At 43.1% G+C, this 15,899-nt stretch overlaps 1 protein-coding gene across 2 annotated transcripts in view; it reads left to right on the top strand.

Annotated features, from left to right (window-relative positions):
* The first annotated feature begins 14,356 nt into the window (after window positions 1-14,356).
* LOC110502701 (leucine-rich repeat-containing protein 1) overlaps window positions 14,357-15,899 on the top strand; it is a 79,222-nt gene continuing 77,679 nt past the window's right edge. The window contains exon 1 of one of the 2 annotated variants that reach the window (XM_021580941.2): window positions 14,357-14,991. In XM_021580941.2, the coding sequence (XP_021436616.1) occupies window positions 14,833-14,991 (159 nt within the window). In that variant the 5' untranslated portion in view covers window positions 14,357-14,832. The remainder of the gene's footprint in view (window positions 14,992-15,899) is intronic. The other variant, XM_021580940.2, reaches the window with a different exon arrangement.

Raw genomic sequence — 15,899 nt, 5'->3', positions numbered from 1 at the left:
GACTGATCAGCCAATGCTCTCTGACAGGTGTACGTTGGATTGACTGATCACTTATGGGAAAATCACTGTCAGCAAGACTTTAGGAATATCCAGCTGGAAGAGTACGAGTCCTGGAGAGAGATGCACATGAGGCGATATGAGGAAAGAGAGTGAAAGCTCCAAAGACTGACAAAAACCATAGTCTCTGCCCATTCAGGAAAACTCAAAGGTGTTTGAAGTTGCTGTTTATGTATAATTGTATTACTTTTTTATTGATTAATATAATTCACAGGAAATCCTTATCATTCAAGCTCTTGGACAGGTCAAAACGGAGCCCTAGCTATCTTACCAATCAGCCATGTGATTGGTAAGTTGCTTAGTTGCTGTTCATTTGTTACTCTAATTTTCAACTGAGATTCTCCTCTTCTTTACAAACTCCGGTCACAGTTTGAAGTTACTTATTTGTATTTATTTAACCTTTATTTTAAGAGGGAAGACATATTGAGACCTGGGTCTCTTTATCAAATGCACTGTGTATAATACAACATAAATATACACATAAAACACAATATATCCTGTACAGACAGTACCAGTCAAAAGTTTGGACACACCTACTAATTCCCCCCCCAAAAATTTTCAAGTGTCTCAAGCAAAACACCCCCACACAATCACACCTCCTCCTCCACTCTTCACGGTGGGAACCACACATGCAGAGATCATCTGTTTACCTACTCTGTTTCTCACAAAGACACGGTGGTTGGAACCAAAAATCTCACATTTGGACTCATCAGACTAAAGGAAAGATTTCCACCGGTCTAATGTCCATTGCTCATGTTTCTTGGCACAAGTCTCTTCTTATTGGTGTCCATTAGTAGTTTTTTTGTGTGCAGCAATTCGATCATGAAGGCTTGATTCACATAGTCTCCACTGAACAGTTGATGTTGAGATTTGGCTGTTGAACTCTGTGAAGTATTTATTTGGGCTGCAATCTGAGGTGCAGTTATTCTAATGAACTTATCCTCTGCGGCAAAGGTAACTGGCTATTCCTATCCTGTGGCGGTCCTTATGAGAGCTAGTTTCATCATAGCACTTGATTGTTTTTGTGACTGCACTTGAAGAGACTTTCAAAGTGCTTGACATTTTCTGCATTGACTGATATTCATGTCTTGAAGTAATGATTGACTGTCATTTCTCTTTACTAATTTGAGCTGTTCATGCCATAATATGGACTTGGCCTTTTACCAAGAAGAGCTATTTTCTGTATACCCACCCTACCATGTCACAACACAACTGATTGGCTCAAATGCATTAAGAAGGAAAGAAATTCCACATATGAACTTTTAACAAGGCACACCTGTTAATTGAAATGCATTCCAGGTGACTACCTCATGAAACTGGTTGAGAGAATGCCAAGAGTGTGCAAAACTGTCATCAAGGTCACATGTGGTTACTTTGAAGAATCTCAAATCCCAAATATATTTAGATTTGTTTAACGTTTTTTTTTTGGTTACTACATGATTACATATGTGTTATTTTATAGTTTTGATGTCTTCACTATTATTATACAATGTAGGAAATAGTAAAATAAAGAAAAACCCTTGAATGAGTAGGTGTGTCCAAACCTTCAACTGGTATTGTATTTATATGAAAATGCAAAAACACAGACACGGGAATGTCACGGACCAGGGCGCAGCGTACGTAGAGTTCCACATGTTTAATCAGATGAAACTCACAATAATAATAAACAGCAAACAAAACCTGTAGAGCTCACAGGCATCAACACAAAAACAAGATCCCACAAAAACCAGTGGGAAAATGGCTGCCTAAATATGATACCCAATCAGAGACAACGATAAACAGCTGCCTCTGATTGGGAACCATACCCAGAAAGACGGTTACATTCCTCGAACAAATAATTCCCCAATCAATATTTTCCCCGAACTGCATCAAAACATCAAGATAAAGTGACTTGGCAACAGTTGGATCACTTGTTTTCAAGTGACGTGAGCAAGACTACTCAAAAAGAATGGCCAGGCACTGGGTTAACAAAGACATGGCCATCTGTCCTCCGACCATCTGAGGCTGTGAATTGGTCTGGGGTGAAACTAGCTACAGGGCTAAATGAGACCCTTTCAATTTGTCAGAGTCCTCGTTGTCATTGTCTGGCTAGAGTTTGTTTATTAAAATATGAGAGGATCCTAATAGGGTTGGGGTCAATTCTGAATTGAGTTGCGAATTGCTATTTAATTCCAATATCAATTCACACCTCACAGGAAACAGAATGTTTTAATTGAGTTTGAATGAAAGGAAGTAGAATTTAATTAAATGAAATTCATTTGGATTATTTATTATACACATCACCATTTACATTTTTATTTTGACATCATGTATTCTTACCAATACCATGTAGCATAAGGTTGTGTTTTCTCATGTCATTGAACTTATTTGTTTTTCATTGGTGGCCCAAAAACATCTGACCATGGACAACGTTTGTTTTATTCCCGTGGTCTACACACTACTCCCCCAAATGAAAATGATCAGCAACAGTAGCTAAGCAGGGTCATAACATGGCTTTTAGAGATTGATGTGATGGTGCTGGCTGAAATACCTTTGAGGTTTCATTCTGGTTAGAGACGGCACGCTTGTCCTCGGTCTGATGTCCACTGGTGGTGTACATAGTCTCTGCCCTGCCTTTACTCTGACATCTGTAGCATGCAGTTATTTCAGGCCCAGTGGAACATCAACAAATCATCCTAACAGACATTGTACACTAGGTTGGACTAATTTGACATTATTTGGCAGTGTCAATACAACAGAAATGGTTTGTTAACAGAAATGGCTGATGGTGCTTTCGAACGGATGCTATTCAAAAACAGGACTCCAAACATTTTCAATGTTAATCCTTTACTTGGTCTGTGTGTGTGGTTTGCAGTTTATCACCAACAGTGTATTGATATGAACCCTTTAAAGAGCAAATGCCTTTAAAAAGCAACAAATCCCTTTCAAAAACACCTATTGTGGCATCGATATAAGTCAGAAACAGTTATTCTAATGTGAAAATTTACTGAAGTGTAAATAGGATAATTTGGGTCACAAAGTCAGTCTTGTCTAAAATGGAGTTTGTGACATCCGTGTGTCACAACGGGTAAATTAAGGTCTGGTTTTGATTTGACAATGTCCATTTGCCCACTAACATGCGGTGAACAGCTGCGGTGATTGCTCTCTATCCAATAGCATAGACATTGCACATTTGCACATTTTTTGCACATTTTTTTACTTGAGAAATACTGCACCAAACTCTTTAGTTAGAACCTCCGGTATTGGAGTTGTTGGTTCTGTGGGTTGGGTGGATGGGGCACCAGCATCCTCCTCCTGAATCCTCCTCACGATGTGTCGTGTTATTGACTATCATTAAATGTGAAGACTGTATATTATCAAATCAATTCTCTAAGTGTAATTTAATTACGCGATTAAACTAATCATGTAACTTTAATTAACTAGGAAGTCAGGAGCACCATGGAAAAATGATGTTTATAGAGTGTCAATTTTCTGTATATATCTCTTTAGATCTTTTCGACAGGTTGCGTTCCTAGTTGATACATCAGGCATACCCATGTTGTCGCATAGAATAGATGTTCCGTGGCTTTTGGGATTCTTCGTCCTAGGCTACGTACATTTCCAGCTGCAGACTGAAAAGGCCTCATCTAAGATTTGTTCCTTCTGTGGCAATGTTTTAAAGTTCAACCATTTCTAGCCGTGTAGCCAACGCTACATGCTGTATGGTCTTTGAAATTAAACCATTTGCAACCTTAGATTACACCGTGGTTTGTGTGATGTGGTGTGAATTGTGTCACGGGGGATTTTATACTTGGGTAGAAAAGGGCCCTTCTCATCGTGTTTGTGCCCACCTGGGCGTGGCTATTGACTGTGCATAAGTTACCATAAAACAACCAATTCTCATTTAGAAGACTACATCACATTGTTAGATTTTCAAAAGTATTCTTATACTTATTCATTGTTTTTATATAACATTTAGATGTAAACCTGACAGCTGGGAAATGTACACTTTAGGAGATACAGTTATGTGTGATTCCTGTCCTTCATGGGATCACAAAATGAAACACACTCGACATGACTGTCCCTTAATGTCCCTTAAGTGTCCACGGACCATTCCAACACTCTCAAAAATATAAATATTGTTTAATTCTCCCATTTTGGGGATTAGGAGTTTTAGCAGGAGAAGCACTTTGTTCTCCATAGACTCTCCCTCAATATTCTCCCTCAATACAGCATGGCAGTTTCTACCAGGTATTTATGACCGTTGTAAAACCTGATGTGGGAGAGCGAGTGAGAGAGGGGGGGAGCCACGATATACTCCCCAAAAGGGCCATGTCATGAAACCGGGGTCCTTGGGATATGTTGCCTCCTCTGGATTTGAAGTCTTACCAATGCCTTGCCCAGCTCCTCGACAAAAAGCCAACTGGAGCTTCCCTCTATTCCAATCTGGGTTCAACGCCATCCAGATGACAAACGCTGTCACGACTTCCACCAAAGTAGGTCCCTCTCCTTGTTCGGGCAGCGTTCGGCGGTTGACGTCACCGGCCTTCTAGCCATCGCCGATCCACTTTTCATTTTCCATTTGTTTTGTCTTTGTCTTACACACCTGGTTTCAATCCCCCAATTACTTGTTCATTATTTAACCCCCTGTTCCCCCATGTTTGTTTGTGAGTGATTGTTTCTTGTATTGCGGTCCATTATGTGTTGACGTGTATTGTATTATTGTTGAGTAAATTACGTACATTACTCTTATCTGCTGTCCTGCGCCTGACTCATCTACACCAGCTACACACAGACGCATTACAAACACGTTGTACCCCGAGATGTCCAAGATGTTGAAGAATATCACAAGTGGCCAGCGTAGGGTTCTTCTTTTGCAGCTGTAGTCAGTCACTAGCTTGTCTAAATTGTCCACCCATCCTTTTGTGGCATTGTAATCCATTATGATTTCTGGTTTTTGATGTTGCTGGCCCAGATTCTCCCATCCCTATGCAGCATACTCATGAGTACCACATTTGTGCTTTTCTTTGGCACGTAGGACACTATGGACTTGTCGGCCGTGAACACAAACTTAGAGGAATTGATAGGCTTGTTCCGTGTATTCAACAGTTAAGGTGGGAGCTCTGGCTTGTTTTTGTATACTGTTGCTACCATCGTCAGATTTCTCTTGAGGAGCTCTGGTCCCAGCTTGTGCAAATTAAAAAAGTTATCACGTGATGTTGTGGCCACGGAGTCCCTTTGTCACGTTCAGGACAACCCGCATCCCTTGGTTCTTCTCAGAGGCTCCTCCATCTTGCTTCCTCGTATACACTTGCAAGTTCCATGCATACGATGAAGCGGTGTCACAGGCAGCCCAGATCTTGATTCCATATTTTGCGGGTTTAGATGGTATATACTGCCTGAAGGGGCAGCAGCCCCTAAATGGCATAAGCTGCTCATCAACAGTAACGTTGGGCCCAGGGTTGCAAAACAGGGGAAGGCGGTCCACCCACTTGTCACACACTGACCTGATTGCAGCTAGCTTGTCTCTCTGCCGTCGTATTAGTTGTGTCCCTCCTCCAATTTGCACCTGGCTGGGGTAGAGTGTGGGAAAGTACTGCATTTTTTAACAACGTATCGAAATAATGTATTAAAATAATGTATTGTAATGACATTGTGCAAGTTCCCGCAAGACATTGTGTAGTTTCACACACTACAAAGGGTAAAGAGTGCGAGAAAAGCGGGAGATAGGCAGGTTCTTGGTGCTATGTTGGAACAGCAGGCTCAGGGAGGAGGAAGACAGAGTGAAGGCACACACACTTTCCCACACTTTTATTACCCTCGGGTCCAGTGGACCCAAACACCACATATGTAATATAAATGTGTAGGAGGGTGCATAGTGTGCACTCAATGAAAATGTGTTATTTTACATGTTCTTCACAGAAAATGATCCGGGCGGTTGAGATCATTTTGACAACCAATTTTAAATTAAATTAAAAATATGAATTTTGTTTGGCATATTTTATTTCTCAACCAATGCCATTTAATAAAATTATCATTTGGTTTTCATTATCGGACTCCTGTATTTTGAAAACCAGGAAGTGAATTTTAGCAAAACCGAACCTCATTAATCATATGTTTTCAGTACTAATTGTGTATAAAATAGGAAATTACAAGACTGTAAAATGTCTAAAACATTTTGGAATGAGGAAATTATTAAATTGTTGCTTCATAGTTTTAGGAACTCATTAAAAATATGCTCTACCAGGTGGTTGAGTTGCCCATTAAAGGAATGCTATTTACTCAAAGCTAGCTATTATGGACAATTTTTTGGTCTGTACAAATACACACACATTTTCATATTCATATCAGTATTTACAGCACGTTTTGTACATAGTCCTCCCATTTTAGAGAACCAAAAGTATTTGGACAATTCACTTGTGTATTAAAGTAGTCAATATTCCTAGTATGCAATGACTACATCAAGCTTGTGACTCATGAATACACCCCCCTTCCCTGTTATTGGTAATGGTGAGATGTTATCATGTCTTGGGGTTATGATCTTTGTGCCTCATCATTATTCATCATTCATTCAGGATGATCAGTTCTCATGGTAGCATCCACATTAATGTACAACTTTTCAGAAACATATTCTTCTTACTCTTCTTATTCGCAATAAAAGTAACCCTAAAATGACAACATTATTTACCGTTAATTTCTATTGGGCACAAAATAATGTGAAACACAACCAAAACAAACTGCAAATGCAACCAACAAGTTTGTTGAGTCACAAGCTTTTTGTAGTCATTGCGTGCTAGGAATATGGGACCAAATGCTAAATGTTTGACTACATTAATAAACATAAAAGTATCACAACTCAGGATATGCACATTCACGACTCAGTATATGACGCAGATTCTTAGGTCAGAGTTCGGCAGGTACAGGACAGCAGGCAGGTCAGATCCAGGAAGACTAGAAAACAAAAACTTGAGAACATGAGAAACGGGAAACATGCTTGTAAGACCTGACAAAACAAGACGAACAGAAAACGCAGGTTTCTCACTTTGTCAGGAAAGTTTGCTGGATTCCACCCGGAGGGGCAGATCCCGAGTGAAAATTCATACAGTCTGCCCGAGGTGATAGCAGGAAGCAGGGGTCCGGTGGCGGTCCACCTGTCGCCGATACCTAGAGGTGGTCTTGAGAAGAGGGGACTGGGTTCTCTTCCAGGTTCGTTTACATTGGTGGACAAACATCTGGGCAGAGCGTATGCTGACTTCTTTCTCTTGCTCTGGGATGAGCTGTGGCTGATATCCCAAGGAACACTCGAAGGGCGAGAGACCAGTGGCCGTGCAGGGAAGGGTGTTGTGGGCTTATTCCACCTACACAAGTTGCTGGCTCCAGGCGGTGGGGTTGGCGGAGACTAGGCAACAAAGAGCCGACTGGCCGTTAAACTGGGGATGAAAACCGGAAGATAGGCTTGCCAACAACCCAATGAGGGTGCAGAACACCTTCCAGAACCGGGATGAGAACTGAGGACCACGATTGGAGACCATTTTGACTGCAAGTCCATGGATCCAGAAGACGAGCTGGGCCGTCTCCTTGGTAAAGGGTAACTTGGGAAGGGGAATGAATTGGGGAGCTTCAGAAAACCTATCCACCACAGCAAGAATAGTGGTGTTGCCATCTGACAGAGGGAGAACAGTGACTGAGTCCAGGGATATATGAGACCAGGTGCTGTGAGGAACAGGGAGTGGTTGAAGGAGGCCAGCTGGAGCTTGTCGTGGAGTTCTATTCTGTGCACACACAGTGCAGGCGGTGATGAATGCAGAGACATCAGGAACCATGGTGGGCCACCAAAGATGTTGTTGGATGAAAGGCAGGGTCCGACGGGAGCCTGGATGGCCGGTCAGTCTAGAGGAATGTGCCTATACCAGGACCAGGGAATATGCAGACCCCCCCCCCCCCACTTGGGGTCAGATGGTGTAGCAACGGGGCTATACAGGCTTGAGAGCGTGTCAGGCTTCACATTCTTGGACCGAGGGCGGTAGGAGATAGTTTAATTGAACCGAGTGAATAACAGGGCCCATCGAGCCTGCCTTGAGTTGAGGCGCATAGTGGTGTGGAGATATTCCAGGTTCATATGGTCAGTCCACACTAAGAATGGATGTTCCGCCCCCTCTAACCAGTGCCTCCACTCCTCCATTTCCCATGTCATATTTCCTCTCAGCAGAGTTAAGATGATGGGAAAGGAAAGCACAGGGATGCAGCTTTTGGTTTTGGGCAGAACGCTGAGACAGGACGGTCCCCACTCCAAAGTCCGAGTTGTCGCCTTCCACCATGAACTGACGGGACTGTTCCGGATGGATCAAGATGGGAGCTGTAGTGAATCGATGCTTGAGATCCGAGAATGCCCGGTCAGCTGCTGGAGACCACGTGAACGGAACATTGGGAAAGGTGAGTTCTGAGAGGGAAGCCAGGGGGCTGTAACTCCGGTTGAAACAGCGGTAGAAATGAGCAAACCCCAGGAAACGTTGCAGCTGTGCTATGGATGTGGGTTGAGGCCAATCCACTACCGCTCTCACCTTGTCAGAATCCATCTGATTGGCCTGGAACACTGCGGGAGCGTTGGTCAGTCCGAAATGACATAACAAGGTAGTCGTAGCGGCCGCTAGCCGTGTTAAAGGCTGTCTTCCATTAGTCTCCTTCTCGTATTTGAACCATATGGTAGGCGTTTCGAAGTTCCAACTTCAAGAAAATCGTCGCCCTCTGGAGAGGCTCGAAAGCCAAGGAGATGAGTGGTAGAGGGTTTTAACCATGATGTCATCAAGGCCCTGATAGTCGATACACGGGCGGAGGTTTTTGTCATTCTTCTCCACAAAGAAGAACCCAGTGCCGGCGGGGGAGGCAGATGGGCGAATACTACCTGCAGCAAGAAAGTCCTCAATGTACCTTTCCATAGTCTTAGTCTCCGGACCCAACAGTGAATAAAGCCGCCGCCGAGTCAGTGTAATTCCTTGGAGAAAATCGATAGTGCAGTCGTAGGTTCGATGCGGAAGGAGAGATGTAGTGGGGGCCTTGTTGAAAGCCTCCCGGAGGTCCTGGTACTTCGCGGGAATGACGGAGAGATCCGAGGCTTCTTACAAGTCCACAAGAAGACGTCCCGTGGCAGGTTGCGCCGACTTCAGACAATGTGTGGCAGAACAGGCTCCAACCCATGATAGAACCACTGTAACACAGTCGATCAGGGGATTGTGCCTGTGAAGCCATGAAAACCCCCAAACCACATACACGTGTGGAGATTCAATGAGCAGGAACTGCTAGAATCACTGTGATTACCTGACACTCACATGTTAATAGGAACCATATTGTGGGTGACTGCCAATAGAGCGCCCATCCAGCGCTCTGACGTCCATGGGGGTGGAGAGGGGTTGTGTGGAGATTCCCAGCTCTGACACCAGGATAACGTCGACAAAGGTCTCGTCGGCCCGAGTCAATGAGCACCCAGAGAAATTTGGACTGGTCACCCCACAACAGGATGACATGGAGAGGGGTACGGATGGAGGATTGGATAACGGGAGCCTGGATGGCTCACCAGCGTACTCGTACCTACTGATTAGCCTGGTCTTCTAATGGACAAGTATATAGATATCCTGTAGTTCCACAATACAGACAGCTCTTGGTGCTCAGTCTGCGTAAGCATTCAACAGGAGACAATCTAGCCCTGCCCAGATGCATGGGCTCCAGAGAAGGCAAGTCGACAGCCCTCTGTGATTCCCGAGGGAACTTGGGTGACATCGGATTTTCCCGGTGTTGTAGACGCCAAGGACTTCCGGGATTCCTTGGAGACGAGGTGGGAGCCATGGATGAGCGAGTGTGACCGGGAACGGACTTCCTCTCTCCTACGTTCTCGCAGCCACCCATCGATCCCTATGGTCAAGGCTATGAGAAAGTCAAGGTCCATGGGAAGCTCCTGGGCTGCGAGCTCGTCTTTAACCACCTCCAATAATCCATGAAGGAATGTTTCAAACAGAGACTCCTGGTTGCAGGCACTCTGCATAGTCTGCCACACTACGGGGGTCTTGACACAGTTGAAGTAGCTTCTGAGCAGCCTCCCTCCCGGACGACGAAGAATCGAACACCTTTCCAACCTCCGCCTCAAACTCATCCAGACTGAAGCAAATGGTGGATTGTTGCTCCCACACTGCCGTAGCCCAGGCGTGTGCCCTCCCGGACATCAGCGTTGTCAAGTACGTTATCTTCGAGCGACCGGAGGGAAACGAAGAGGGCTGCAGCTCGAAGATAAGGGAGCACTGGGAGAGAAACGCACGGCAGGTTCCTGGATCTCCAGCGTAGCACTTTGGAGGAGGTAAGCGGGGTTTTCGGGAAGCTGGGGTAGGCTGGGAAGAGGCTCCGCTGGTAGTGGGGTTACTGAGAGTTTGGGTGTTATCGTAGTGGCTTGCTGCCTAGTAGATCATCTGTGGAATTGCTCCAGCAATGCATTGAAAGCGTGATCATGGCATCCTGCCAAGGTCTGGACTATTTTCATAAGGTTTTGAAGTAGCTCCTCCTGTCTTCCAATGGTGGCTCCTTGGGAGGAGACAGAGTTACGAAACTGGTCTGAGTCTGCTGGGTCAGTCATGGCCAGTTCGTACTATCACGACTCAGGATATGACCCAGATGCAGACACAGGAGGCGGATAATTTGATTCTCTGAATATGTATTATCACAAAGGGGCAGCAAAAGGCAGGTCGAGGGCAGGCAGAGGTTCGTAAAACCAGGTCAGAGTCCGGCAGGTACAGGACAGCAGGCAGGCTCCAGGTCAGGATAGGCAGAAAGGTCAGAACTGGGAAGACTAGAAAACAAAAACTTGAAAACAGGAGAAACGGGAAACGTGCTGGTAAGACCTGACAAAACAAGATGAACTGGCAAAAGACAAACAGAAAACACAGGTATGAATACACAGCGGACAAGCACAAGACAGGTGAAACAGATTAGGGTATGACAATACTTTTGGTTCCCTACATTGGTGGGACCATGTACAAAAACTGCTGTAATTTCTAAACGGTTCACCCGATTGGACGAAAATACCCCCCAAAAAGACCCCCTTTTGGAGCTCACTGTAGCTATTGGACCATTTTGTCTTTGTACAACAGGCTGTTTGCCCATGCTGCTTGTAAAATAATCGATGTGTATGAATGATGAGTATGTTGGCCAAAATCTAAGTTGCACCTGGAATAATAAAATCCTCTTGCATTTCAAAGATGATGGTACACAAAAAATACAAAAAAAGGTTGTTTTTTCTTTGTATTATCTTTTACCATATCTAATGTGTTATATTCTCCTACATTCCTTTCACATTTCCACAAACTTAAAAGTGTTTCCTTTCAAATGGTACCAAGAATTTGCAAATCCTTGTTTCAGTGCATGAGCCACAGGCAGTTAGATTTGGGTATGTCATCTTAGGCGAAAATTGAAAAAAAGGGTCCGATCCTTAAAAGGATAACCATAACAAAGTGTGTCCGCTCCCTCATGCTTGTGTACCCAAAATGTTCCCGCTTTGGGGTATTTTTCATTAGGGCACTGTGGAATGACTCCAGATAACCTGAGTTTACAAAAAGAAAAGGTCAGAAGAGAGGGGTAGACTAAATTGATTACATAGTCTGGAAGGTACGCTGTGGTCCTCAGGCTACCTCTAACCACCTGTAACCCCATAACATAAACCTTACAAACACTACCCAATTCATGTTTATACCATGCTTACTGTAAATTGAGATAACTTAGCCGTCAGATTGTAAATATTTTGGACAATTTACCTTCACCTTGTGGAGAGCTAGGGGTTGGAAGTGTATGTTGGTGGAATTAGATTCTGTACCACCTACAACAAAATACACAACAATACCTAATTTATCCACACCCAGTCTGCTAGACTGGCTAGCTAAGCATACCTAACATGGACATTTCAATATTGCCAGCTTGCTGTTAGCTAACTAGAGCCACTAAACTGGCAGCCAGCTGAGACTAGATTGCTACCCAGTTGAGACTGGCTGAGAACCAACTAACCTACCATAGACGATTTATACACATTCATCATTGCTACCAACACACAGAGTGAGTTGGCAATATTGAACATTTTATTTTCAGTTACATTAGTGTTTTCGAGAAAAAGGTGGAATATATGGCTACCAAATTGATATACTCTTTATTTGGTAACATTAGCTAGCTTTGTTTGCTATATGATTTAGCTTATGGCTTTCAGAGTTCAATACAGGACTGTAGTGTTATCTAGCTAGCTAACTTACCCAGCTAAGCTAGCAAACTAGCAAACGTTAGGTTACCTCTAATTGAGAATCTTCTGTGTTCTTGTGAAGTAAAAAATTTGCTGATGTTCCATCACTTCTGAGCTGCCATCGAAATGGATTCCACATCAGTTCAGCCTGAAAATCCTTCTGATAATCTTTGGTCTCCGCAGCCATCATTCCCTTTAGGAAAAAAAAATTGCAGTCAGAGTGCAGTTCAACTGCAGTGGACTGCAGTATAACTGCAGTTAGAGTGCAATATAAATGCAGTATGCTGCAAATACTCTGTCCTAAATAACACAGCATTTTTTTACTGCAGTAATTTTGCTGTGTAACTGCAGTTAGAGTGCAAAATAACTGCAGTTCAACTGCAGTACACTACAGTTATTCTGCAATTGTTGAGTCCAAAATACCACAGTGGACTGAAGTTACTGCACTTTTACTGCAGTTTCAAAACGGCAATCTTTTTTTGTAAGAGTCTTGATAGCCCAAGCCACTGGCAGAATCGGGGTGAATCTCTGGTAGGTAGATTTTCGTGCTTGTTTGTAATTAGCACAGCCAGGCACAGAACACTATACGAGCATGATGACAAACAGTGAAAAACAAACGTTTTCCAAAAAATCTTGCCTGGAGAAGTTCTGAGATTTACTGTGTGTTGGTCGTTCGAGGTAAACAACTCCATTATTCAAGTTTGTTTGCATGCCACTTCTACCTAGCGGGCGGTATCAGCATTAGCTATAAATGCCGGACTTTGTGGTTCACTATGAGCAGACCAATACACAGGGAGTCGAAACTTCCCGATTCTACCAGTGAAATGAAAATGTGCTAGTCCTAGCTTGTGGTTTGGATAATTGTGATGTTTATGATAAAAACATAATGTTGTTAATATAGTAATGACTATATGCCATGGCAAAGCCAGGGTGAAATTCCCCTTTAAATTTCATAAACCATGCATGATTGTTTTTGGCCTTACATCCACTTGTGGACAAAATGTGAGCGTTCTTTTCAGGGTGCTAGTGTTGTCATTAAGTAGGCACTAGCGCCTCTTAGTGGATAAGAGAAGAAAATTAGAGGCAAGTCAGTCGTGCCCATCATATTATCAAGGCTCTCATTTTGTCAACTGGCAGTGGTTCTCAAAATGTTTGGTTACTGTATACCCTAATCACATTCTGCTCTACCCAAGGTATCCCATCATATGCAACTGATCATTATGCCTATGCTCTTGAGTCTTCCCAAGTATCACCTGTGGGTATACCATATAACACCAGGTGCACAAGTACCCCAGGGTTGAGACCCACTGACCTAGATTTTCACCAAGTGGAGACTAATTATTAATCCTGATTAACAAAGGCAAGCAATGACTTGAGTTCAGACGCTACACCCTCACTATTTAGAAAATGGGTTCTATATTTGTATTCATTACTTTTGATATATGGACATACATTTGGGTGCATTCAGCATGACAGAACGGTGTTTAACAAGTCAAACGAAACTACTATACTTAACGACCAGTGAAGAACATTGTGATTGTGGCCCAGAGGGCGGTTGTGCATGTGGGCTGCATGAGTTTTGCGATTTCTGATGGTCACACCCATATTGATTAGGCCAGACTTCATCACACCCACCAAACGGGAGCAAACGTAGCCCTACCTCAAAGGCGGTTGAAAAATGATGCACACCCTTTTGGTAATTCAGTACACTACAAACCGTCAAACGTTGAAACAAACTGAATGCACCCCAGGTTTACATGTTCAATTCAGACAGGGAGACCATAAATACAGGTTGACATTTGAGAGAACTGCTTTATTTAAAAAAAAATAGTCCATGCTGAAATGCATTTTTTAAATGTTATTTAGTTATTTGTACTCTACCTACCTACTCTAAACTCCAGAATAAACTGTATAAAAAAAGGTCAAAAGATATGTATAACTGTAGGCTATTTCAGGCTAAAATAACACTGAGCTGAGGTACAGTAGGCCAACTGAAGAATGAATCAGAAGCCTATCTATAATCCTCTCTGGCTTCTACTTTTCTAGAGGGGGAGGGAGATATACAAAGGGGGGAGCGGTTAGGATTGGTGACGTCAGATTGGAATGAGGGAGTGAATGTTCCGGGTCAGACTGAGAGGAAATTAACTCTGGGACAAGGAAAACAGTAGGTTACACGAAATAAAACAGAGATGTGATCGTTTTCTGGACACGATTAGAAAAACTACTAACATCCCAGTGGCGACGTGATTAAAGGATAAAGAACCAAGCGAAAATCAGGTGCCTAAAACTATTCAAAGTGAGATAGACAGCGTATGTATTCCATGGTGTCCAGTGCAATTTATTTACGCCTGTGGAGGTGGTTTCGATGTTTGTTTTCTTTGAAAATTCGTTCGAATAGCAAGGTGTTTGGCAAGCATTCTAGCTAGTTCAGTTCGAGTAGTAGCTGTCCGTATTCAGTTTCGCCTTCCGTTTCTTGTATTTTACGTCTTTTCGGGCTATTTTTTAAGAACGGATTTTGCCATCACCCCGTGATGTTTCAGTGTATACCCCTGTGGCGGTGCAATCGTCATGTTGAATTGATCGATAAGCGGCACTGTTCTCTGTTATACGTTCCGGATGAGATCTACCGCTACAGTCGGAGTTTGGAGGAGCTTTTGCTGGATGCTAACCAACTCAGTGACTTGCCCAAGGTAAGCAGAATGTTTTCCTACTGGCTAAGTTAGCTGCTAAGCTAAACCTGTAGAATGCGAAGTTCACTGATAAGGTTTACATGGTGGCATGTCAGGAAAAAACATAAGTTGTCATTTAAATGTAACCAATGACCACGTGTTGTTCATGTGATGGAAAATACCATAACCTGCAGTTTAAACAGATCGTTAGGTACATGATTACATCTCAGGGGGGAGGGACATCATTACGCAATATCGCCTTTCGTCAGGACAGAGAGGGAACGCGTATATCGTAGGCATTTTCCTTGGACAGATTTTTTACATATCTGGCTATGTGTATACTATATGGTAGTTGTCAGTATTTGAAAGATTAAAGGTGAAATAGGCCTGTCACAATGATGAGTATCTCTGACCCTGTGGTTTTGAAGTGACTACAACAGTTAGGCCTAGGCTTAGCCCAATAATGGACTAAAGGAGCTTAACTTTAGTCCTAATAGTCCAAGGACCTTCACATATTCTGCTTAAAGGTGAATTGTCTATGGAAGACAAAACAGCCAAATACTCCATATAAACAGTAGCAGTAGCATCACAGAGGAAGCCAAGTCAGTTAAAAAGCCATATTACTACCTATGTTGTGTTAATGGCATTGTTTACTCTATAACACATTCGTTCACACACCGCCGTGATCTACAATAAGACCGTGGCAACAAAAAGACAGTCACAGTGGCGGAATGAATTCAACTACATCTACTTTTGTTTCATCACAAAACCGGAGAGCAAGATCTGTCCGGTGAAGTCCACAAAGCAAATATTGCATACAAACTATATCACCTGCGGCATGGTCAAGCACGTTAATGTTTTCGACAGTTTACTAAACGACTTCTGATTTAGAAAAACCGAGTCAGCACAAAGAGAACAGGAGCACAGCC

This window comes from Oncorhynchus mykiss, chromosome 23 (assembly GCF_013265735.2).
Source record: "Oncorhynchus mykiss isolate Arlee chromosome 23, USDA_OmykA_1.1, whole genome shotgun sequence".
Lineage (NCBI taxonomy): Eukaryota > Metazoa > Chordata > Actinopteri > Salmoniformes > Salmonidae > Oncorhynchus > Oncorhynchus mykiss.
Note: the sequence above shows the minus strand (reverse complement) of the source record. Positions and strands in the feature narration are given on the sequence as shown.